The sequence below is a fragment of the Chinchilla lanigera genome, unplaced genomic scaffold (assembly GCF_000276665.1).
Source record: "Chinchilla lanigera isolate Chin_1 unplaced genomic scaffold, ChiLan1.0 scaffold00021, whole genome shotgun sequence".
Taxonomy (NCBI): Eukaryota; Metazoa; Chordata; class Mammalia; order Rodentia; family Chinchillidae; genus Chinchilla; species Chinchilla lanigera.
Genome location: NW_004955422.1, coordinates 23,411,851 through 23,436,666, shown reverse-complemented (window position 1 = coordinate 23,436,666; position 24,816 = coordinate 23,411,851). Strand labels below are relative to the sequence as shown.

The 24,816-nt window shown below is 42.9% G+C and overlaps 1 protein-coding gene across 9 annotated transcripts in view; it reads right to left on the bottom strand.

Annotated features, from left to right (window-relative positions):
* Positions 1-24,816, bottom strand: part of Cdc14b (cell division cycle 14B) — a 142,314-nt gene that overhangs the window by 9,119 nt on the left and 108,379 nt on the right. For 5 of the 9 annotated variants that reach the window (XM_013514078.1, XM_013514077.1, XM_013514076.1 and 2 more), the window contains 6 exons: positions 23,768-23,855; positions 23,136-23,366; positions 15,883-16,021; positions 15,563-15,722; positions 14,805-14,902; positions 3,719-3,835 (listed from right to left, as the gene is read on the bottom strand). In XM_013514078.1, coding sequence (XP_013369532.1) covers positions 3,719-3,835; positions 14,805-14,902; positions 15,563-15,722; positions 15,883-16,021; positions 23,136-23,366; positions 23,768-23,855 — 833 coding nt within the window. Of the gene's footprint in view, positions 1-3,718; positions 3,836-10,196; positions 10,343-14,804; positions 14,903-15,562; positions 15,723-15,882; positions 16,022-23,135; positions 23,367-23,767; positions 23,856-24,816 lie in introns of those variants that run through there. The other 4 variants (XM_013514082.1, XM_013514083.1, XM_013514081.1 and 1 more) reach the window with 3 other exon arrangements.

Below are 24,816 nucleotides of genomic sequence, written 5' to 3'. Positions count from 1 at the left end.
GAGGTTGGTTTGGCAGCTGAGTAGAGTGCTGGTTCCCAAAGATACAACTTAAAATAAGTCACTTGTATACAACAGGTATCTTAGAAAATGGGATGACATGACTTAAAAAGAAGAGACTGCCCCAAATAAACGGCCGAAGCTTCCAGAAACATGCACTAGACATGCACTTATGGGGAACAGCGGGGATGCAAGAGGTGACGGCGGCAGGTGGGCAGCGGCAAGGCCTGTGACAGTCAGAACTCGTCCTGAGAGAGCTCTTCACACACCCGAATCCAAGAGCAATGAAGCCGGGTTCCACACAGCCGCTTAGTCCATGGATTCATTAACCCTTAAAAGAGAAAGGTGAGCATGGGCTTGGAGTCGGGCAGGAGGAGGGAGTTGCCGGAGCCCAGGAGTTTCCCCTGTGGACTTGAGAAAGGAAAGAAGGTGGCACTGCCCTCCATCAGCACTACGGGCCTGGCCTCCCAGCCACCTGTCACCAGGCCGCACGTGTTCAGGTGTAGCCTACATCCAGGGCACACTGCCATGAGAAACATGTTGGCATTTCTTCCCTAACAACAAATGTTTAGGGCACAACACTCCCTGGCCAATAACTGCCTTTTCAACAGGTGCGTGTGCACGTGTGTGTCCAAAGCAGAAGTCTCTCAGTAAACTGTCAGGATCAAAGCAGCCAATTCAGTGCCAACTGGTGGGGAAGGGCATCTGCTCTTCATCCCTGAAGTCTTGGAGAGCAGATGAGGACGCGAGCCGACAGCCGGGCTCCTCCACACCGGGTGGCAATGAGCCTGTGACTGGACCTGCAACAGAGGCCTTCCCTCCCCATCGGAGGCTATGATCTGCAGCTCCCCCAAGGCTCCCACCTAGGTACACATAGAGGGAGCCCTGGGGGTGGGGGAGGTGGGGTGCTGCTGCTGTTTAAAGAAGACATGTCAATTCAGGACCTTAGAATCAGTCAACAATCTTGGCTTGTACTATCTTTCCCTGAATATGATTATGCACTAGCATGTTAAATTTGTTCATTACCTTCCAACCCAAACCAAGTAATAATGGGTGGGACCAATGCTCCAGGCTGTAGCAGAGCTGCCTCTGCTTCCTGGAGGTGGTGGGATACTGCACATAATCTGTCTGCTTTTCTTTTATAAGCTGCAGTACACAGGGAACAAGCCAAATCACTCCAAAAGCCCGCACAGAGAAAAGTGGCTAAGTGAACCGTGAACCCAAAGAGCTCTCCCTGCTGCGCTTCTTCACCTCTCTGAAGCATCCATGGACGTCCGTGTCCATGAACTTATAAAGGGAGTTGTTTTGCTTTTTGGCACTGCCCCAAATTCCTGGAAACTGTTTTGGGGGCCAATCCACCATTCAGCCCATCTTATTCCATCTGACCTACTTTAGAACCCTGAAAGCATCTTGGCCAGGGCCCAAGGTGGACACTCACTGCAATCAGGAACTATGCTCCAATAAAGCAAAACGGAGGTCACTCAAAATGACACAGCAAGCGGACCTGGACAGAAAGACCAGGGCACAGCCAGCCTCCTCACAGGAACAAGGTGGGACTTGGCTGGCTCGGGCCAGGGTCCTGAATGCATTTCTACTGCTCTGTAACCTGAAACAGTCCAATCCAAAAGAGTGAAAGGCAGATAAAGTGTGCAAGACCTGGTTGTGAGGAAGGCCTGAGTCTTTACACCTAGAAAGGGCAAGTCCTCTGGAAGTATATCAAAATGTATGACCACCAACAGCAGGGTTTTTAGCTTTTGACAGTTTGATCCCCTTAAAGTGTCAAGTTAAAATACTTCATTTTCTGCCTTTATTGTAGAAAAGTTGGAAAATAAAGTGAGAAGAAAAAAAAAGTAAATCCCCAAATGTCCTATCAGCTAGCAGAATGTCAGTATTAGGTGATATTTTTCCTTTATTTCTCTACATATATAGAAATTTGCATTCTGTAAACATTTATATTGTTCCACATTTCTCTCTACATAGTGTAAATCACATTTACAAACTTTGGCTAATACCTCAGAACTTTGACGTTAAGCTAGCTCTTTTCGCTTGTTTTTCAGGAACCTTTATCTAGGTCAGGAAAATTTTTTTTAAACCTGACTCAGGCCGGGGGGTGGTTCTGTGGTACGTGTCTTCCTTCCGTGTGCAAGGTCCTGGGCTGCGTCCCCAGCATTACCGAAAATAAAAGTAAATAAAATCTCAGCTCCTTGAGCACTCTCCAGTTCATTCCCTATTTCTTGCTGTCATAAAATACTGATATTACATCTCAGTGTACCTATAAATCTTTGGCCTCTTGTTAGTGTAGCTGTAACTTTCCTGTCAAATGGAGTACGACAGTAAAATGAGCATGGATATTTGATATATCCCTAATAAAAAATTTAAGATCCTAAAGTCGTCAGTTGGAGCCCAACAATTCTCAAATACTCAGCTGCGTTCACCTTCTTTCTCATCTGAGTCTAACTGTGCAGTAAAATTCCACAGAAGACTCAGCAGGGAGGAAGGACCGAGGTGAATCCCCAGAATGCCTAGCAGCGGCTGCCATGGGACACGACGGGGACTAACTTAGCGAAAGTATGGATGAAGTATGGAGGAGCCCAAAGCCTCCAGCAGACAGGAAAGTGGAAAAGAAGCTAGGGGATAGTCGGGGACACTGGAAAATACGGTCCTGATTACGTGCAGCCTAAGTATGGATTATTATAAGAGCTCTGTCTGCTGCAAGTGCAAAATCTCACTGTGCATGTCCTCCATACCTGCGACACCAAGGAACCAACGACCTATCCTTGCCTCACAAGGGACCTGTTGTGGGAATATTTTAAAAATTAAGTGTCTGCTCTCAGTTCGTGATAAATGCCCAGAGACAGCAGCAAGCCACTGGCCTGGTCTCAGGACAAGCCCATTTTCTTATTAGAGCAGAATGTCAGTATTAGGTGATATTTTTCCTTTATTTCTCTACATATATAGAAATTTGCATTCTGTAAACATTTACATTGTTTCACATTTCTCTCTACATAGTGTAAATCACATTTACAAACTTAGGCTAATACCTCAGAACTTTGATGTGAAACTAGCCCTTTTCGATTGTTTTTCAGGAACCTTTATCTAGGTCAGGAAGTACTTAGCAAACGATGTAAGGTGCCAGGACAGACGTGGGAGACATATGAGACCACTGAACGGAGGCTGCAGCCAAGAGGACAAGGAGCCACAAGGTCAAGACAGACCCCAAAACGGACCCGAGTCGGTGCATCTCCACATCGTACTTACTGCGCGGCTAACCGCACAAAGACACTGTTATCCTGTACACAGAAGTGTTCATCCAAGCCCTGACAGAAAGCTTTGGAAACTCTTTAAGTTACAAAAGCCTACATTCCAGTGGTCCAGATTTTCATAGACCATGAACATGTAAGACACACCTGATTAATTATTTCCTTTTTTCTTTTTTTTTTTTTTTTGTCTTTTTGAGACAGGGTCTCGCTATGCAGTTCAGGCTGGCCTTGAGCTCACTTTGTAGCTCAGGCTGGCCTCGAACTCACAACAATCCTGCCTCAGCCTCTTGAGTGCTGGGATTACAGGCGAGTGCCACCACGCCCAACTCTGATTAACTATTTCCCATTGCAGAAACATGCCTTTCTCCTATCTTATTTTGAATCTCTGGAAGTGGAGTTCAAAAGGTTAAGCTAGAAACTGATGCTTGGAATTTTTCAGAAGAACAGGATTCTTTTCTCACCTTTTAAAACTGCTTTTCCTCGAAGCAGATCTGGTGGTTCTTTTAGTAATGCCTGCACTGCCAGAAAGGTTAGGTTCAGATGTTTTACAGCTCTGAACACTGGACTGAAGAATTACTCTGAAAACAGTTGGAAAAAAATAAGATTATATGCACTGAAACAACTTTCAAATACTTGACAGAGGAAGGCATTTTTGCACTTCAGTGCAAATTATTTTATTGTGAATCAACAGGATTTTCAACAAACACATGTGCAAAAAAAAAAAAAAAAAAAGAAACACATTGTTTTAGGCCAAGCCTTTTTTAAATGGAGTATCTCATTTCCCTTTGAAGGTTACACAAAGATAACCAGGATGCTTTACTTTTGGAAAACAAGTGATTTTCTTTGTAAGCAAATTGCACCAAAGACATTCATCAGTCAAACAAATCTGAAAAAGGACACTCAGGTTTCTAGCCATAAAAACAAGTTATAAGCCAAAATTTCTAGAGGACACAAATACAAATTTAGGAACTAGCTACACAACATTCACTGGTCAGAGCTGAATGTCTACATAATAACGCATGTCAATAATATTAACTTTATATTGTATTTCAAATTTTTAAAACATGTTCAAACGAAATTGTGTTTCTCCCGGATGGTGACTACTTGCTAAATGTTCAAGTAGCATTAAAATAGAAGTGAGATCACTTAAATGTTGTGAAACTTCCCTTAATCAAACTCTAAACATCTTCCTGTGACAGCAGATTGCCCATGAGGCCACTCCACAAGTCAGAAAAGCCACAGAGAGGACCAATGCCCCATTTGCAAGTGGAGGGTGTTCACTTTTGCCTCATTAAACTGTCGTAGGGAACAGCAGAACACATCAAAAAATTTGTTAGGAAAATCACTGAAAAACTGAGCCGCCTATACATTCATTGCTACATGCCAACATTTACTTATCTGGAAGACGTATATGGACTAAAAAAAGCTTTCTGCTCTCGTATTCCAATCTAAGGATGAGACGGACAGTAATAGCCTGTAAGATCCTGGCTGGTCAAGAGTAAAATACAAAAGAGTTAAACTAAAGCGGATCCTGACTCCCAGGGCTGTGCCAGCAGTAAAGTGGTTAAGGACCAACGCCAGGCCCTTCAGTGTGGTACAGGTTCCTAAAGTCCTGCCATTGTGACACTGCTCAAACCAAAACACGTCACTCAGTGCCTTCGGACTGTCTGGAGACTGGCTCGGGACATGGGGTAGCCTCCAGCTCCTGCAGGATTTTGAAGGCCTTGGAAAGTAGCCCTGGACCTCATGAGGCCGATCTAATCTGGGATCAACCAGCCAATGCCTGAGCCACTGTTTCTCAGCCCATTCACTGAAACCCTAACCAGAAACAGGAAATGCAGACAACAGTCCTAGAGGTCCAGAGACCGATGCTCTGACTTAAGAATTCTTCTGAGAGCAAGAATTTATTACTGAAAAGTGCTTTTAAAAAATGATTTAAAAATTTAATAGACACAGGGCTGGGGAAATAGCTCAGTGGCATAAGCGCCTGCCTGGCAAGCGCAAGGCTGTGAGTAAAAAAACCAAAACCAAAAAAAAAAAAAAAAAAAAAAAAAAAAATTAATAGACACACAACTTGCACATATTTATGGGGTACAGGGAGACATTTCCATATACGCACACAGAGGGTAACAATCAGATTAGAGTAACTGGCACATTTATCATATTTATTGTACTGGGAACATTCAAAATCCTCTCCTAGCTATTCTGAAATACTCAATTGTCAACCATAGTTACACTATACTAGGCTAAAGGGCATTAGAAGTTATTCCTTCTAACTGCTGAAAATTCTTTCTGATTATATAAAGTCAGGAGGAAATATCTTTTCATCTCTATTAAGACAATGAATCTAGAAATTTGTATAAAGAAAAATAAAAAAAATTGCTGATGCTTCCCCATGTACTTGCCTCAGATACTCTTTACAAATAGAGAAGACAAGACTTCACTGGCTTTTAAAAGACACTACATTTACTTTTCAAATCACAAGGCTTCTGATAGCCTAAAGTGTAGGCAATGTTTGCATGATGAAATCATTAAAATGAAGGAAAAACAAAACTAATATACTGACTGCTTAGGAAATGTGAGTCCTGATTTCTCAAGTTATTACTCCAAAGTTTACATACTATTTAAAACAAGAAATCACCTGTGCTGACAGTTGGGGAGAGGACACTAAGTGGTTGTGGGGTCCCAAAGCAATGGGAAGCTGGAGAGAAAAAGCTACAAAGAATGGCTTTCACCCCAGATAGCTCACTTGAGATGTTAGTAAGAATTGCCTCCTCAGCATTCTATAGCGATGAGGAGGAGGAGGCCAAGGAGAGAAAACAAAGAGACCAAGAAAAAGCAGCTGCTTTTGCTGCACCACTAAGAGAAACAGATCCCAGGTCTGATTCCCGGGGCTCCAAGAAGAACTCGACAACTGCATTCATCTGCTACCACTGTTAAAAGCCAGGCCACCTCAAGAGGAACTGCCCTAAGAGGCCCCATGGGCCATGCCCTGGATGCAAAGGAGACCACTGGAGATCGGTCTGCCCTCTGGAGGTGGAGGCCCCAGAGCTCAGACCCATGCTACCAGTTAGTCCAACAGGAATGAGAGGGCTTGGGGCATGGTCTGCCTTCTCCCTCTGGCCAGACCGTCATCTCCATCGAGGAGCCCTGGGTAATCATGACTATGGAGGAACAAGAAAACAGCCTGTTGCTAGACACAGGTGCAAGTCTCTCGGTCCTTCTTTTCAATCCTGGCCTTCCTTCCAGCCATCATACCTCAGTGAAAGGAGTCACTGGTGAGGAGGTAATATGCTATTTTTGACAACCCTTAGGCTGTAACTCCTTAATAGGTCCCTCTTGCATATCTCTGTCTTCCTGAGAAACCACTCTGAAGATACCACCACGTATTACAGCAGCCATTGATATTTTCCTACTAATCTATCCATAACTGTGTAAAGTTTGTAATGTTCCTACCCTATTTCATAAATGGATGTATGTTTATTATTATGTGTTTCCTACAACAACCATTGAGAAGAGTTAATGATTTTTCAATAGGTCACTCATGTATAGCTCTATTTATTTTCTTTAGAAGCCACTTTGAAGATACCAAAGTATAATACAACAACTCTTGATAATCTCCTACCTCTTTTGTCTCTAACTCACTATTATTTGTCTATTTGTTTTCCTGAGAAACTATTTTGTAGACAATAATATGTAAAATGATAACCATTGATAATTTCCTACCATTTTGTCTGTAATTTGCTAAGTCGCCCCTATTATTATGTTATCCTTCTTTTATTCTTTAAAATAAAACAAAAAAAAAAATAAAAAAAATAAAACAAGAAATCACTGCTCCGTTTTTTTACTTCTCTATAAAATTAGTAGAAATTGAGGCTAAATAATTTAATGATAATAGTAGCTAATAATTTCCAAAGTTTCTTCAGAACTTTGAAACCAAAGGAATGAGAGAAACTTAGGCTGCATGAGCTGCACCTGCGAAGACTCAGGTACTGGCTTTGTGCCACTAACAGAGCAGGTACCACGTCTGTTACACATCAGTGGCCCCCAGCAGCTACCCTCGGATGTCACCAGTAATGACCTGGAAATAACCACAGACAAGGTGAATTCTCCAGCTGAGCAGAGCAGGGGTCCTGGCCCCCAGGGCTTTCTCCTGACAAGTGTTCAGCACTTGTGTTTTTCTCTTTACTCCGGATCACAGCCCCATGGAGCCTCGGTACTCTGAGTTTGGACACAGTGACATCTGTAGTCAATGCAGGGCACATGGCGAAGAGAGAACTGAAAAGCCAAGAGTCTCACTTAGCAAGCTGCAAAATGCCTGGACATCCAGTTCCAAAAGAAGACTCCCTCAGAGTGACTGTACACTAGTGATGTGGGTAGCAGCGACCCAAAGCCTTCAGATGGATGCCCTGAGGCCCTGCAGCCTGCAGAGGCAACTGTCCCAAGGCTGATCAGGGATAGCATTTCCCTGGCCCTACAGATCAATGACAAACAGGAGCATGAGCAGCCTACCTGACCATGTATCAGGAGAGATGGAGACTACCAAGCTTACCCTGGTCACCAGCACTGTAATTGCTGGAAGCTCTCTGCTTCTGTACGTTCCAAAGGCAAAGGCAAAGGCCAGGCGTGGTGGCACGTGCCTGTAATCTCAGCACTCAGGAGGCTGAGGTAGGAGTATCACTTGAGTACAAGGCCAGCCTGGGCTATATAGTGGGTTCAAGGCTAGCCTGAGCTACACAGAAAGACCCTGCCCCTCCAAAAAACAAAAACAAAATAGAACAAAGTCAAGGCAGGCTAATAAGCCCAGTGTGGTGACACAGGCCTGTAATCCCAGTATGCTGGCAGTGCTAAGGCAGTAGGACGGAAAGTTCAAATCCTGCCTGGGCAAGTTAGTGAGACCCTGTCTCAAAACAGAAAATAAAAGAAAGGACTGGGAATGTGGCTCAGTGCTCTGGGTTCAACCCCCAATACCACACACACACACACAAAAAAAAACCAACAAAAAAAAACCTGACAAACAATATTCTGCCTTAAGTCTTAAAAACTTAGAGCAAACATTAGTAATTATAAAAAAAAAAGGTATTGATCTTATGGAGAACACTGAAAGGAAGAGCCTGACGTAGACCATTATTAAACTTACTCTGGGATCCTGGATAAGGAAACCATTATCTCCTCAGGGGTGGGGTGGGTCAATCGCTCCCATACACGAAGAATATGACTACTAAGACTAAAGACAAGATTAAGATTATAGCTTATTGACCAAGGTTAATGGCGTCATCCACAGGCCTCTTACTACTATTGGATCAATATTACCTAAGCAGCTATTCTTGTAATCTTATTGGATGATCATAATTTTGTCCCATGTTGTACCTACCTCGTGATATTGCTCTGTAAAATTTCCTTTGAGAAGTGGGCTCCTTGGCAACTCATTCAGGATCCCTTCTGTCTCTCAGGAGCTATTCCTAATTCCCTATTCCTTTTCCCCAGGAAATTTTTCTACTCTTAAAGAAAAACTAAAAAAAAAAAAAAAAAACCAAAACAACAACAGCAAAAAAATCTTATTCTGGGAGTGAAGTGCTTAAGCACTGTTAGCAGTGACTCCACCCACTCAGAACATCTTTGCCCCTTGGACTACAATGGGAGCAAAAATAAATCTTTGTAGTGAATGATCTCTTGAGACAGGGTAGGTGGAATGTGAAGCTTACTAAGAAAGCAAAGGGGAAAGAACCCAGAGATTAACTACATCAAAATATGCACATGTGAATATATTTCTGCTTTAAAATAGTCAAGAAAACATCAAAAATAAGAACGCGTAAAGTGGTTTTGTTTCACTCTGAAGCGTGGAAACTGTTTCCTAAATCTGTTAGTCATATGAAAACACTCACTGAAACCACAAATTACCAGAGTTGGTTGCAATGGAATTTTACTTTGGAAGAGATCCTAGAAGGAACTTCTGCATTCTTTTGTAATTTCCAAGTCCAAACTCAGACGAGAAAAGATATTTTTTGGAAAGATCCGTGAAAGAAAGTCTCAGAAAATAAAGAACGCAGCCCAGACCCGCTCGGGCGGTGGGCAAGCGCAGGGTCACAGCAGCCTGCCCCTCCATGGCTCTTAGCTCTGGCGCTCCCTGTGGAAGCTGCGTGCCACAGTCCTCTGCAGGAGTTTTAAGGTCTGCATTTCAAGGATGAATGACGGAAGAGAATACAAACTTGTCTGCATTAGCCGAGTAAAGACATGCTGGCTCTTTCTGGGAAGGGAGAAAAGTGGAGCTCAGAGACATCAAGGAGAAACTCAGCAGCAGGAGCAAGCAGGCCAAGTCTCGGCCTCCTGCTCTCACTTAACACCAAGGTACAGGGGCTGCACTCTCTTCGCTACCCGGGAGGAAGTGACACCAGGAGACAGTTCTGCACACTTAAGAAAAGGACTCAGGAGAGCTACCGTCATGCCAGAAACCAGGACACAAGCTCACTAGACCTCAAGGCTACAAAATCAAACCTTTACTAAATGTAGCAGGGCTGTGGGAGAAAATTCCCTTGGGGTTAGACAGGAGAGAACACACTCAAGACAAGGAAAATTACAGGGAGGCTGTATAAACAGCCGACTAAAAGGAGACCATCCCAAACATCCCAAGCGAATTAAACACGTCTGATAGGAAAGAGAAACTATTTCAGTGTCTTTATTTATAAACGGCTATTTCAAGATACGTTACAAGTAAGCACAACTTACAAGCAAGGCTGTGTTATTTTTAATACCTCTGCTATACAAGGAAGAGAGAAGCCTCCCTCCTGCCACCATCCCATTTACTGAAAAAGATTCAGGAAAAGGACCTTGGAAAACAGGCGAACCAACGAAACCAGGAGAGCCGACAAGGAGAGAGCATGCACGAGGACCAGCGAGGACACCACAGGGGACAGGAGAGAAACGGAGTGGGACACTTACACAGCAGCTATCTGCCCAAGGGTCCTGATGGCTACTGTGCTCTGAAACCATCGAGACAGAAGAGCAGGGTGGGGAGGATGTAGTCACACACAATCCACCACATGGCAACGCTACCCAGTGCAGAGGCCAGCACAGCTAGGGGACATCTGCAAGGGGTAAGGGGAAAGAAGAGATGTTCAAATTGGGAAGCTGAAGCAAATAACATAGCAAATAAATACATACGTCGAGCCACCTGGGAGTTTGAGGCGCTGTAAAGGCCCCAAACGGCAACTGGGATGCAACCGGGAGGGGAGCAAGGATGGAGTTTTGCCATTTTATGTTGGCAAAAATTGTTGTCTTCAGTTTCACCAGTCTTGACACTTGGGAACAAAAGTTTAGACTCAATCTTTCATTAGACACCTGCGCGTATTAAGTTTAGAATACTGAAACCAGTCACAGTTAAAATGCATACATATGTACACACGAAGAAACTAAACTAAGCCACTAAGTCTAGGGAAGGCCCTAGACTACTTATGGCGATCACAGGCAGCAGAATTATGAAGGCATATAGACACGAGCTCATTTCAACAGAACTGTAACTCAAGCTCCTAAATCACCCAGTTTAGGGAAATTATACGCTTGGCCAACGTGGGTTACCGAAGCTCACTCAACCTGGACAACAAATTTCCCTTCTGGGTCACAGATTTCTCTTTGGCCACCTCTGTCATGGGATCCAAGTTGGCTTTGAGTTCACTGCTTCTCCTTCTTGAGGACTGGGTCCTAGCAGAAGGAAGGAAGCTTCCTCACGACTAGAAGGGCAGCAGCTCCCGGTCGCACTGGTGACCAGACACACACGGCTGCAGCGAGCATTTCCTGTGTGCAAAGCCCCGGGTGACTCGAGCTGCACGTGCCGGCCTGGTTTGCTGGGTCATCCTTTTCTTGACCCTGTCACTGACATCACTGCGAGCTCTGTGCTCGGTGCCCTGCACGTCGGAGAGGGCTTGAAGGGCGGGCCCCAAGTAACACCTAATTCACTCACTCACTGTTCCCCCCAAATAACCACCTATTGATGCATATTAAATTACATAATTTTATATTAACATTTAAGCAGAACAGCAAGGTCTAAGAATGCTAGAGAACTGCCTATACATTCCAACCCGCCCTTGCAGCCACTGACTGAAGTTATCTTAGAATGGTGTAAACATCTAGGTGTCCACATCATGAATTTTTGTTCAAGTACAGCTCATAGCATAATACTTTTTTTACACTGCTGCAGTACATACTTGTCGCTCCTGCATGCTAAGAGCGACTCCCAGGAGTTCCAGGTTGAGTATTATCTCTTTTTACCTTATTACTATGAAGACATAGCTTGATTTTTCATGCATAACTTCACTTAATTTCCACTACACCTAGCAGCAGCGCACTTAAAGACAGGCAGCTCTGCTAAAGTTATAAACATACAGAATCAGTGCCAGCACAGACGGCATACTTGCCACCAAGGCCCGAAGATCGGGACAGTGGCGTGGAACTACACGATTTACTGTTCCTAACAACTTTACTTCAACTCCAAATAAAGGAGAAACTAAGCACTGGATACTGAAACAGCACAACTCTCTCCTTAGAATCACCAGTACTACCAGGCAGGCAAGGTGACATACACCTATGACCCCAGCACTCTGGGAGGCTGACGCATGAGGATCACGTCTGAGTCCTGCCCAGGCAGCTCAGCAACTTACTGAGATCCTGTCCTTAAAAAGAAAAAAAAAAAAAAAAATTCAGGGGATGTAGCTCAGTGCGAAGGTTCTGAATTCAACCTCCAATATCACCAAAACTTGCTTATTTCTAACAGTCTTTCTTGCAAGCATTATCATAGTCTAATATCAAAGCAAAACAACACGCCCACAGTAATAAATGAATTAAAAAGGGGAAGCAGGATTTGAATTTTAGACTTCTTGACTCAAGCTGCTATCAAACACTCTCAGGGGCCTTTTACTTCTAAAATACCAACAAAAGGTCTGGCTGGGAAAGGAAGCCTCCAGTTAACTTCTCTTAGGGCCAAAAAAGCTACCAATTAGAGCCTTAAAAGATACAGCAAAGAGGGTTCGGGAAAGCAGAGGAGCTGAAACCAAAAATTCTGAGGCCCAGAAGAGCCTGGCTGTGACTCTCTTGGGAAACTCAGGCTCTTTACACTAATACACTAATTGCAAGGTTAGAAAAGTTTAGCTGGCTGCGGTGGCACATGCCTGTAATCCCAGTATGGCAGAAGCTGTGGCAGTAAGACTTCTCCAAGTTCAAGGCCAGCCTAAGCTATATAGCGAGACATTGCCTCAAAAAAAACGTGGCCAAGGAGTTTACTAGCTATGTATGTAGGGAAGGAGGAGATTCCATTGTTTTAAGATTAAACAGGAATGGACAGTAGTGGACTCTTTCTTCCTTCCTTTTCCCTCTTCCTATTTTTTTGGTTGCTGTTGTTACTCTTACGATCTTACTTGGTTCTGAATTACGGTCAAGAACACAGCTTCAGTTTACTTGTTTGGGGGTAAGGTGCGGCCTAACTAGAAAATAAATGACACAAAGATTGGTCCTTCTTCCCCTGGGCTTTTCTAGGGTTTGTTCTCGCAGGGGATGGAAGCTAGGGCCCCGTGCTTGCTAGGCAAGTGCCTATACCACTGGGTGAGGCCTCACTCTCCAGCTGCTCTCGGGGCCTCCCTCCCAGAAAACCTGTACCTCAGCGCAGTGAAGGACCTAGGGTCACTGGCAGGTTCCAGAAGTACATAACTCCTCTTTTCATTGGCTTTCTTCTACATTACCACATACCTATCAGCACAGTGACTTGAACTCGAGAAAACATTCCTGAGGGTATAGGACAAGACTAACTGATGTTTGCTGGAAGCCCAACGGAGTATGGTTAAAAGCTGCCCCCAAACTGTCCATTTTCTAGGATGTGCAGTTCAAAGGGTGGCCCCAGGGCCTGGAGCATCTGCAGCTGGAAGAAGGTTTGACAGAAATGCAGAAATCTCAGGCCCACCAACCCTCAGTACCGAGCTCCACTTCAATAAACTCCCCGAGGCTCCAATGCAAAGTCTGACAGGCGCAGCTCCAGGGCTTCCCCTACCTTAGTTTCCGGAAGAGTATTTTTGGAATCAAAAGAACCATTAATAAAACTTTTCATGAAATTTTTAAATAGCACTTAAAATACATTATATAGTATATTCAGATTTATACAAAATAAATTATATTAAGGTGCCATCTGTAAAGGGATCTAACTGATAAAAGCACCACTAAGCTGCAAGTAGGATTCTTAAGGGCAGAAAGTCAGTCCCAGAACTCAGATTAGGACCCCAGATCCTCTGCTCCCAGGGAAGCCCCTCACACCTGTGTGTAATTCTAATTCAGTTTCATTTTGAAGAAACACTAATGAAAAACCTCTCCTAATTAAAAAGAAAACCTGTTTTCTGCCAATAGAAATGATTTTGTTTTATCATCAATTCTCTACCACATACAAATATTGTTTATGCTTTTTGCTCTGTACTGGAAATCAAACCCGGGGCCTCTGCACTAAGCTACATTCCTGGCCCTTTTAAATCTGAGACAGGGAGTCTCTAAACTGCCTGGGCTGGACTTGAACTTAAGATCACACTGCCTCAGCTTCCCAGAGTCCTGCGATTACGTATGCACACCACCACAAGCTGCTACAGAGTTTTGTAAATAAAAACGACCTATTCTCCAAGGCTGGGAGTTACCAAAAGGAAGGGATCCAAGTGGCATGGGCAGGACTTCTGCACCTACTGAGGACGGCCTAGGACTGAAGTACCACAGCCGTGTGTTGTGATTCTCCACACTTCTCTTACCACCCTGCACATTCCATGTGGTCAGACCCAACTCTCTCTCTCTCTCTCTCTCTCTCTCTCTCTCTCTCTCTCTCTCTCTCTCTCACACACACACACACACACACCCCAAAAAAAGTACATGTGGGGGTTTTCAGCTCTAAAGCCCCTCCCACCTCAGAGTAGCGTCTATCCACTTTCTTTTCCATCTTTTCTTCTCAAATAAATTGTCTTCTGTTAAAAATGAATGAATAAGTAATAAATAAATATGAAAGTACACATGGACATAAGCCTGCTCAGTAACTATAAAATTTCCTGTTCCGATGCTAACCCTTCTTTTAGAACTTGAAAATAATTCTCTACAACTAGACAAGGACATGGTTTAGAAAACACTCCTGCTGCCCCCGAACAACATGGTGACATGAAGCCACCACGTCACAACTGACTAAACTCCACCATCTCCACAAAGACGACATGTGAGATGGCAGTGAGTTTAAACAACAGCCACGAACAAACCTGTGATTCTGAGACCTACATCTGCGGTCACTCTCTTGAGGACATCACCGCTGACTGTCCTAATACCACTCTGCTGCCTATCCTGGCTCCTGCGTTTACAATAGAGGACCCAGGTAGCTGAATGGCCGAGAGCTCCCTGGGCGAGCACCGGGAGGTTTTAAGGCACATGATCACTGCAGGGTGGCGCACCAGGCAGGCAGCTCTGGGGAAAAACGCACAGGAAGAAATGCTTGCAAGGGATGCTGTATTAAACAAGGCCAAAGACGACAAAGAAAACCAGACTCACGCGAGGGGGATAGCGTGTGTTTTTGATTGTCTTCTGCTTTTCAGGGCTCGAAGTCTATCACCTTGCGTGACTCCAGTGACTTCGTCGTCATCACTGAACTGTGTAAGTAAAAAAACACGGAGCCAGTGATTCGAGCTCCGCTCCCTCACAAAGGAGGTGCAGCAGCTTCCTAACCCCACGTTCACACAGACACTTCGGTCTGCTGATCTCTTCAGTACTCCTCACCTTTCCAAATCAAGCGCCAGGCCACAGTGCAAAACACCCAGAACCCAACCACCCTCTCCTTACAAACATAAGGGCAGTGAAGAAGAATAATGCATTCTCAGTTCTGGAAAGACTCTTTCTCTATAATCTCCCCAACCACCTACCACCCCCACGTCTTTCAGTACTGCTATTCTCTAAAGACTTGATCTTTTAAGAGTTCTCTCTTTGAGAACCAGTGGTTCCCTAAGTCAGCTTCTAGAAAATGAGAAAAAGGGACGGGGACAGAGGAAAAACTATCTCCATCTGAAGAGTTCACTTTAGATTTCCATTTGCTACTGTGCTTAAGGAGTAAAACGTTTCGTTTTCTGTACACACAACTTTGTTTTAATCCTTGTAAGTAAGCTACCCAGAGGAGGTTATAAATATAAAAAACTATCATGATAGTCCCTCAAAATGTGCTTTATTATTTTTACCTAGAGTTTTCTCCATGCCCTACAAGGTTCTCAACAACATTTAAAGCAAAGACAACAGCGCGATGGGGGCGGTTCGATTACCGGTTCGGATTCCTGCCTGTCTTCATTTTCGACCCCATTTATTGAAATGTCATCAACACCTGAGAGGAGTCTGGAGAAGGCGGTTCTGTGGGGTCCGTTCTCCTGCCCCCTTAGCTTTTGACGAAAATAGTCACCTTCCAGCCAGAGGCTCGCTTGTTTCCTAGAGCATTTAAGCAACAGCAAAATACAGCTTTCCAGAGAGAAAGTTACAAAAGCAGTTTTTCCTACCATATTATCTGTTGTTACTGGAAAATTCCCCTTCCCAGCAGTCTGCGGACCGCGTGTTCCCTCAGGAATTACGAAGGCTTCCATCTACTCACATGACCAGGAACTGCTGCTGAGGCCCAATCACTGAGCCGGGCCTACAGATCCTGACCCAGGCGATGCTCTCGGCTGCCGTCATCCGGTAGTGCTTCATGATGTAGCAGGCAATCAGGGTGCCAGTCCGACCAAGGCCAGCTAGGACAACAAACCAACCAGTGACACCTGGCCTCAAGTATTCGAGAGTCTTTTTTCCTTTTTTTGGTACGGGGAATCTAACTCAGGACCTTGTGCTTGCCAGACAAGTGCTTGTGCCACTGACCTATATCCCTGGCTATTCCAGAACTTTCTGGGCAAGAACTTTTAAAATAAAAGACTTCCTATGGTTCTGCCTCTATCAAATGTTTCTGAAGGTTGGCTAATGGGCCTTGCACCACTCAGGTTCATCCCAACCCTCCGTCTCCCTCACTCTCTTCTCCACTTCCTGAGTCCGCCCTTCCTCTTATCTAGACTCTCAAGTCCTCCTGAGATGGTTAATTTTATGTGTTGTGTCAATTTGGAAGACATCTTCAGAGTCTCTGAAGAGCTGAACTAGTGAATACAATGTGAACAGACTCTATCCAGTAGGATGAAGGCCTGCGTGGAACAATCAAGGCTGGCTCCTGGAGCAAGATGGGCTGCTCCTGCAGACTGCCCAATCCAAGGGCCTGTGCCACGGGCTCTCCCGGGCATCCAGCAGCCAGCACATACCGCACACTGGGACGCGTGAGACTCCACACCACGTGAGTCCCCAGCCCCTCACACACGTATTACACGCCTGACGTTCTGTATCGCTCCAGGACGCTCACCAATACACAGTGGGCCGGGAAGAGGGGTGCTGTAGTGACGAACATGTCATCACGTGGAAGTGACTTTGGAGTTGGAATCGTACAGCCTAGCAGGGCTCTGCCTCGTGTTAGAAGTCCAGGCTGCCTTGCTGACTGCTGCCAGCCGCATGGGTATTAAAAGTGATTCTGGCGCAATCTCAGGCACTGCTGGAAACTGGAGGAAAGGCAATGCTTGTAATAAAGAGGTAGAGAAATGGGCTGATTTGTGTTCTAGTATTTTGTGGAAGACAGAATTCATGCGTGGTAACACCTTAGATATTTAGCAAAGATCTATAAAGAAAGTTTAGAAGATAAAGCCTCGCTTCTCCTCATGGGTTACTGTAATGTGCAAACGGACAGAGAAGAACTGAAAAAGGACTCAGTAAGTAAAAAGGAATCAGAAACTAAAGATTCAGACAATGTTTACCCTATACTAGCCTACCACGAAAAAGGCAGGCAAGTTCTGGAAAGAACACCAAGGGGGCGGCAGGGCAATTGCAAGGGCAACTGAAAAGAAAAAAACCTCATCATTACCAAATCCTCCTTTCATTGATCGTCAGTTTGCACAGTTCTTTGCTGAGAGGTGACTGATGCTGTACAGTGGATAACAGAATCCCTGTCTCTACCTACTAGAGGCCATGCAGTATCTCCTGCCCAGCTATCGGCAAAAAGCAAAGTACAGCCGAATGTTCCCTGGCGGATGCAAAAGCACCAAGCTAAGAATAAACTCAACAGTTTCGAATAATAAAAAGAAATGGTTAATGCCGGGTTTTGTCTAAATGACTATTTAATTAAAACAGGAGCAAGACAGACATATAAACTTAGCATTTTTGGCATGTCTGATTTTTCTGAGTTCATTTAGTTATCTATGTTCTCTTTTAGCTTAACATTTTCAAAGGAAGCTGTTTCAAATGCTATGACAAGGACTTCAACGACCTGCTTTCCTTCAGAACTGGTGGCTGGGGATGAGTGTGGCTGTTTTTACAGGTGCGGCTCAGCGGCACTGAGTGCATTCACACCGCTGTGCAGACATCACCACCATCCGCCTCGAGAACCTATGTCATTTTGCAAAGTGAAAGCTATATAATTGTTAAAAAAAAAAAAATAGGGCGGGGTGGTAAGCAGCAGGGTGGAGTGGTGAGCAGCAGAGAAAGAACCTCTCTGACAGCTGCTGTCCAGACACTGGAATACACCAACTCGAGGGAGAAAGGAGAAAATGGGTCCCCTGGACCCAGGAAGGATCTGAAGCAAGAACTGAAGCCCACAGGGAGAGTGAAGAGAGAAACTTCAACGAGGAAGGAAGAGGGAGCCGGAGGCACCTTCTCCCTGAGACAGGACCCACTGTGCTAGAGGAGTAATTCAAATCTGCACACACACGGTGACTGCTGGCGACCCCGGAGGCCTCCACAGAGAGACGCAGCCGTGGAGGGGAGCAGTGGATGTGGAGGTCTGCACTAGCTGGGGATGAGTGCTGCAGGACTGGATGTCCTGCAGGGGAGGGGCCCACCGAGCTCAGAACTCAGAACGGCTGCTGGCTCCATGTAGCGGCTCCCAGCTGAGTTCAAGCCCACAGAGAGTGCGCTGATGGCTTCAGGCTGAATTGGTCTGGTCTCAAACTCAGGGCCAGAAACCAGCCTGAACTTCAGGGGAAATAAAGGTGCAGGTTCACTGAGATTACCCACTACCCCACACTACCCCACTATAAAGCTACTGCTGGCTTCCTGGGATAAACCAACACGCATCTGGACTCTGTCTCCAGACTGTCTACCAGTGACGGCAGACACAAACCTTCAAGTGGACATTTTCTTTTATTTCTCTCCTATTTTTTCTCCTTCATTGTTTGATCTTGTTTTTATATGAGTGTGAACATTGTTTCTAGTTTCTCTGTGGTCGTTATTCTGTTCTTCCTGTTACTTCTTCCTTCTCTTTCTCTCCTGTCTTTTGCAATTTCCTGAAGTTTGTGGGATCATCCTTTGTCCTCCAGCCTTACTTCTAATCCCTTCCTCTTCTTCTATTTCTCTATTTTTCCCCTTAAACCCGAAAATGTCTCCCCTGAGGGTAAAGATCAGCATATTGAGGTCTTATTTACTGCATGTAATTTTCTGATTTGTGTTAGATTTTGTTATATAACCACAAATCTAGTTCATATTGTTAAAGGTGGCAAATTAATACCTCAGTTTGTCATTTTCTAGGCTGTGTTTGATGCCGTTGTTATTGCTGACTGTACCACTTTAGCCAAAGTGACATAATGGGTCTAACCAACTGTTCTTCCTGGTATTCCAAGACTGAGACTGACTAAGGGTCATAGAAAACACTGTGGGCCAATGCGAAAAAATGAGAGGCTGGGACAAGCAGGCAGCAGCTTCTCATCCCCCACAAACTGAAGAGGTAGGATCTTGCAACAGACTCAAAACCCCAAAGCCACCTACACCTGGAAGATACCTCAGAGAAGTAGTCATTTCCTAAGGGTTCTAAATACTAGCAATAAAACAACTCGCCATAAGCAATTTACAAGTATCAACCCAGGAATTAAACTTAAAAAAGAAAACAAAATGAGAAGACACTTAAACAAGATGCAACCCCAACATCCAGTTTGCCTTCGGTGAACTGTGAGGTGGGACAATCTGAAAGCCACCCACCTGGCAACAAAGCAAATGAATGAGGCTATAGAAAAAATCAAATCAGAAATAATTTCTCAGATAACTGCAGAGATGGTGACCACAATGAAAAACCTGCTCAGTGACTCTACAGTAGATAGAGGAGCTTAAGAAAATGATGGAAACCATGAATGCCCAACATAGGAAAGGAATGGAATCCATAAAACAAAATGCAAGCAGATATACAGGAGACTAAAAATTCCATTGAAAGTATCTGTAGCAGGGGCTGGGGATTTAGCTCAGCGGCAAAGCGCCTGCCTGGCAAGCTCAAGGTCATGAGTTCGATTCCTGGTACCGGAAGAAAAAACAAAAAAACAAAAACAAAACAAAAGTATCTGTAGCAGACTGAGCCAATGTGAGCAAAGAATCTCAGATATAGAAAACAGGCTTACAGTTAGTGATCATAAAATGATTTCTTAAAAATAGGAAGGGATCACAAGAAATCAATCCAGCAGTTGCTAGATGATGCAAAGAAGAAATATCGTAAGACTGATTGGAGTCAATGAAAAAGCAGGAGATAGCACAAATGATATTAAAAAAAAAAAAAAAAAAAAAAAAAAAAAAAAAAACTGTTCACAAAACTTCCCTGGCAGGGAAAAAGAATTTGACATACAGATAAGTGAGGCATGTATTAATTTTCTGAGTACCTGCCACGTACTTTCCACAGCAGCTACACCATTTTATATTCCCATCAGCATTACACAAGGGTTCCAATCTCATGACATCCTCTCAACACTGCTTTGTTTTCTGTTGTATTTTGTTCTGCTAAAGGCCACTGCCCCAATGGGTGTGAAATGTTACTGTCGCTGTGATTAGTTTTTCCCTAAGATGGCTGATGCGGAATAACTTTACAGTTTTCCATTTTATAGCATCTTTGGAGTCCAGAGTTTTTCCTTGTCAGTCAATTTTTCATTACTGACTCAATTTCTTTACCATTTAAGGGCCTATACCAGTGGTGGTAAACCTATGGCACAAGCCACAGCAGGCTGTTATTGAAAGCTCTAAAAGGTTCACATCACTGATCTATACAGATGTTCTATTTCATCATGAGTCTGTGTTAGTGGATGTAGTATTTGTAAGAATTTGTCCATTTTACTTAGCTGAAACAATTTGTTCTCCTACAATAAATCATAATACTCTCTAATTGTCCTTTTTTTTCTATAGACTGATTAACAATGTCCCATTATTTCTGATTTTAGTAATTTGAGGGTTTTCTCTTTTTTTTTCATCTAGTTCAAGGTTCATGTTAATTTTTTTAATTTTTGTTTATTTTTGTTAATTTTTTTGAACAAGTAACCCTAAAGTATTTTGGTTCTTATAATTTTTATCTCTAAGTTACAATATTTGTTATAATAATGACAATGTTTTACAAATTATCTTAGGTTACAATAATATAGGACCAGCATTTACAACTTTCCATGTATTTTCCTTTGTCAGAGATATTTATTTCTTCATATGATATCTGAATTACTTTTCTCTGGTTGCTGAGACAAAATACCCAACACTCAAAGTTAAAGAGGGAAAAGTTTATTTAGCTCACAGTTTGTAGAGGTTTCAGTCCATAATCAGCTGGCTCCAAGGCAGGGTGGCATGGCAGAGGGGCAACAGTTCATGGTGGCAGAAGACAGCAAAAGCAGCAAGAGCCAAAAAAGGGAGAAGCAAGCCTCTTTCCTTCCCTTATACTGTATTTAGGCTACCTGCCCTAGGGCATGTGTAGTACCCACAACCACACAAATCCCAGCACTAGACAATGAACTAATCACAAACTTGAGATTCAGCCACCCCTGAAAAGCTGCCCCATGACTGTGTGAGGCTTTGCAGGGACATCCAGACACAAACCCTAACATATAGCTTCAAGTTGCTGTCCAATGTCCATTAATTTCTACCTAAAAGATACCTTCCGGCATTTCTTCTACTATAGGTCTACTAGGAAAAAATTGCCTTAGCATTTTGATTATTTGTGAATATTTTAATCCCCTCTCTGGTTTTCAATTAGCAATAATCGTGCCTCAGATAAACCTCATTGGCTACAATACTGCCACTGCGCAAAGCTGTTAATCTCTTCTTTGGTACTGGGGCTCTGTACTGAACTACACACAGCACTTTTTAGTTTTGATTTTGAGACAGGGTCTTGCTAAGTCACTAAGATATCCAGGCTGGGCTTGAACTTGTGATTCTCCTGCGTTAGCTTCCCAGAGTCATGGATTACAAGTGTGTGCCACCACACCTGGCTATTTTTGAGGGAGTTTTTCAGGCTAACTTAGTCTTGGTCAATAGGGTGTGCCTCCTCCACCTTCATCACTTTGCCTATATCAACTCACTGCCCCTGGTCTCTGTTGCTTCTGAGGAGCAATCTGCTGACAATTTTCATGCATCTATGTCATTTTTCCCTTGCTGCTTTGCAGAGGCTCTCCTTGTCACTGGGTTTAAACAGTTGGATTACAATGTGTCTTCACGTGCATTTTTGAGTTTGTCTTGTTCAGAGGTTGTTCAGCTTCTTGGATATTTATTTACATTCAAGTCTTGCATCAAATTTGGGAAGTGTTCAAGCAAACAATCTCTGCTTCTTTCTTTTACTTCTGGAATTCCCAACATCCATAATTTGCCTAACTGTATCCCAAAAGTCCTTAAATTCTGTTAATTTTGTTTCTTTTTTCTCTTTCTGTTTCTCAGACTTGGTTTTTGGTGGGGTTTTTTTGGTACTGGGAATTGAACTCAGGACTTCATGCTCGCCAAGGAGGTGCTTGTGCTGCTGAGCTATATCCCCAGCCCCAGACTTGGTTTTTTAATAGTTCTACCTTTACAATCACTGATTCACCTACCTAAATTTGTTTCTGAATTCCTGAAGTAAACTTTATTATACACTTCCTTTGCAGAATTTCTTTCTTTGCTTTTATTTTTTCTGTCATTTAAAATTCGTATTTCCATTTTGTTCATACATTCTTGATTTCTTCCACCTTCTTTTTACTCTGAACTTATTTAATAAAATTGCTTTCACTCTTTGTAAGTAAATCCACCATCTGGCTTTTCTCAGGGACAATGTTTGCTGATTGATTTTTCCCATTGAATAGGCTACTTTCATGTTTCTTTGCCTCCCTTGTAAGTTTTCAAAGAAAACTGGCCATTTGTTGTAATTCTGGTGGTAAGGGTTGGCTAGTTTTTTTTTTTTTCCCTTCGAATGCTGTACTGTTCTTAGTAATAATTATATTCCTTATTAATTTATTATTTAACAAGATAAATGTTAAATCCTAGAATACTGTACAATGTATTACTGTAAAGCCACTCATTTATTCAAAAAATATTTATTAAGAACCAGGCTCTGTTATAACTATAGAAAACATGGCCATGCCATGCAGACAAGCTCTACTGGGTCTACTCTATATCCTGATGATGCCAGAACTCATCATACAACATACAGATATGATAGGCACATAGCAGATACAGCACAGTATTTGGTAAAACATGAATGTATTTCAACGTAATAAGCCTTTCTAAAGTTCATCATAAAATAATTCATTATATACTTCATAGGGATTCAGGATTTTAATCAACTAATTAATTAATTTATTTTTTGTACCAGGAACTGAACTCATGACTTCATGCTTGCCAGGCAGGCACTGTGCCACTGAGCTAAAAATCCCCAGCCCCTTCATTGAGGATTTTTAAAGCATCTTTAAAAAAAAAAAAAGGCAGCTCTGTGTGTCCCAGTATACCATCTAAATGTGTGTGAAGTGCTCTACCCAATATTCACACACAGACACCACTCTCCAGCTGGCCCTGGAAACATACCTTTACAATGTACTGCAATGGCACCTTCAGCATTCTCACAAATATCCAGGAACTCTTTGACAATGGATTCTGTTGGGGCACTACCATCCGCAAAGAAAAGATCATGGTGATCGAAACCAGCATCTGTAAAGCGCTTAGCATCATACATCCTTTTATTCAGACGAATAATGGTAGTAACATTGTTACTCTTAAAATATGGAATATAAGTCTCCGGAGAATGTTGGTGGTAACCTACATTAAAAAAAAAAAAAAAAAAAGGCATCAGATCTTATAAAACGCAGAAAGAGGGGCTGGGGATTTAGCTCAGCGGCAAAGTGCCTGCCTGGCAAGCGCAAGGTCGTGAGTTCGGTTCCCGGTACCCGAGAAAAACCAAAAAAAAAAAAACGCAGAAAGAAAACAGTGGAGTTTCACCTGTAATAGGGTAGATATGGTATCTGGACTGGTGGGAGGGTTGAATACCAATTTTATTGTAATTATAAAAAGCAAAAGTTAAAATCCAGGCAGAATTGTATCTACAAACGAACACATATACTTAAAAAGTAAAAACTTAAGTCAAACTTACTTTAATTCTTGACAGAAAACACAGAATGGGTACTCTCAATAACAAAACCGTATTGGTCCCACTTACATACCACTTTCAAGTCTGGATCTTGAATGGGGTCCACAGAAGGCAAGAAACTGGTCTGGTATTATCCAATTTAAATCTCCATTTTCTGCTTTCTGCACAGAAAGACCAGCAAAATTCATTTCTGGACTGAATTTTCTCTCTACCACCATTCTTAATAGTAAGTCTCTGATGAACTTCCAATCTATTTGCTTTTGCATATTAACTGTGTATTAAGGACCATAAGACAGAAATGAGTAATTCTCCCTGCTCTGAATATACCCATGGAATTGCTGGCTTCTCCGGGGTCTAGTTACCTTGTTTTCACAGTGTTTCTTGCTAGGGTAGTCACAAGCCCTTCAAAAGCAGTGGTGACTGGCACCACAAAAAATACACTATGTACTTAGTGGTTATTAAATCTGAAGTACTTTGGATATTTTGCTTGAATAAATTCTCACTATAGAAAATTAATTCCTATAGAAAGCAAACTTTTCTAGTAAAAGGAGCCTAGAAACTCTAGTTTTCTTGAATGACTAATTCCTTTCAAATGGAAATTTTTCCTGCTTGAATAAGAGGAGGGGGGAAAAATCTAGGTTCCTAGCTTCGGAGTATCTTACTATTCACAGAAACACATCTTTCCATCATTTCCCTATTTCATAAGAAGGTCAGCCAAAATACTTTCATCAACACATCAGAAAATTCAAAATTGTAAGGATAATATGGTCACAAAGTATTTGCATAAAAAACCCCACACAAATACAACTAGTATCTAAAACATGCTACTTCCCACGACTAAGTTCTTTGGAATGAGTCCTATTTTAATTATTATCACCTAACTATAATGCATATTTCATAATAATTAAGACACAGCTCTTAACAAGGTAGGTAACAGACTTTTAAGCAAGAGTTGTAGGGAAGACACCTGAGAGTGAAGGAAGAAAGAACTAGAGATGATTTTTTAAAAAAAGCTAGGTGTAGCAGCATAGGCCTGTAGTCCTGGTACTCTGGGAGGCTAAGGTAGGAGGGTCACAAGTTCAACCCAACCTGGGCAACTTAATAAGATTATGTCTCAAAAAT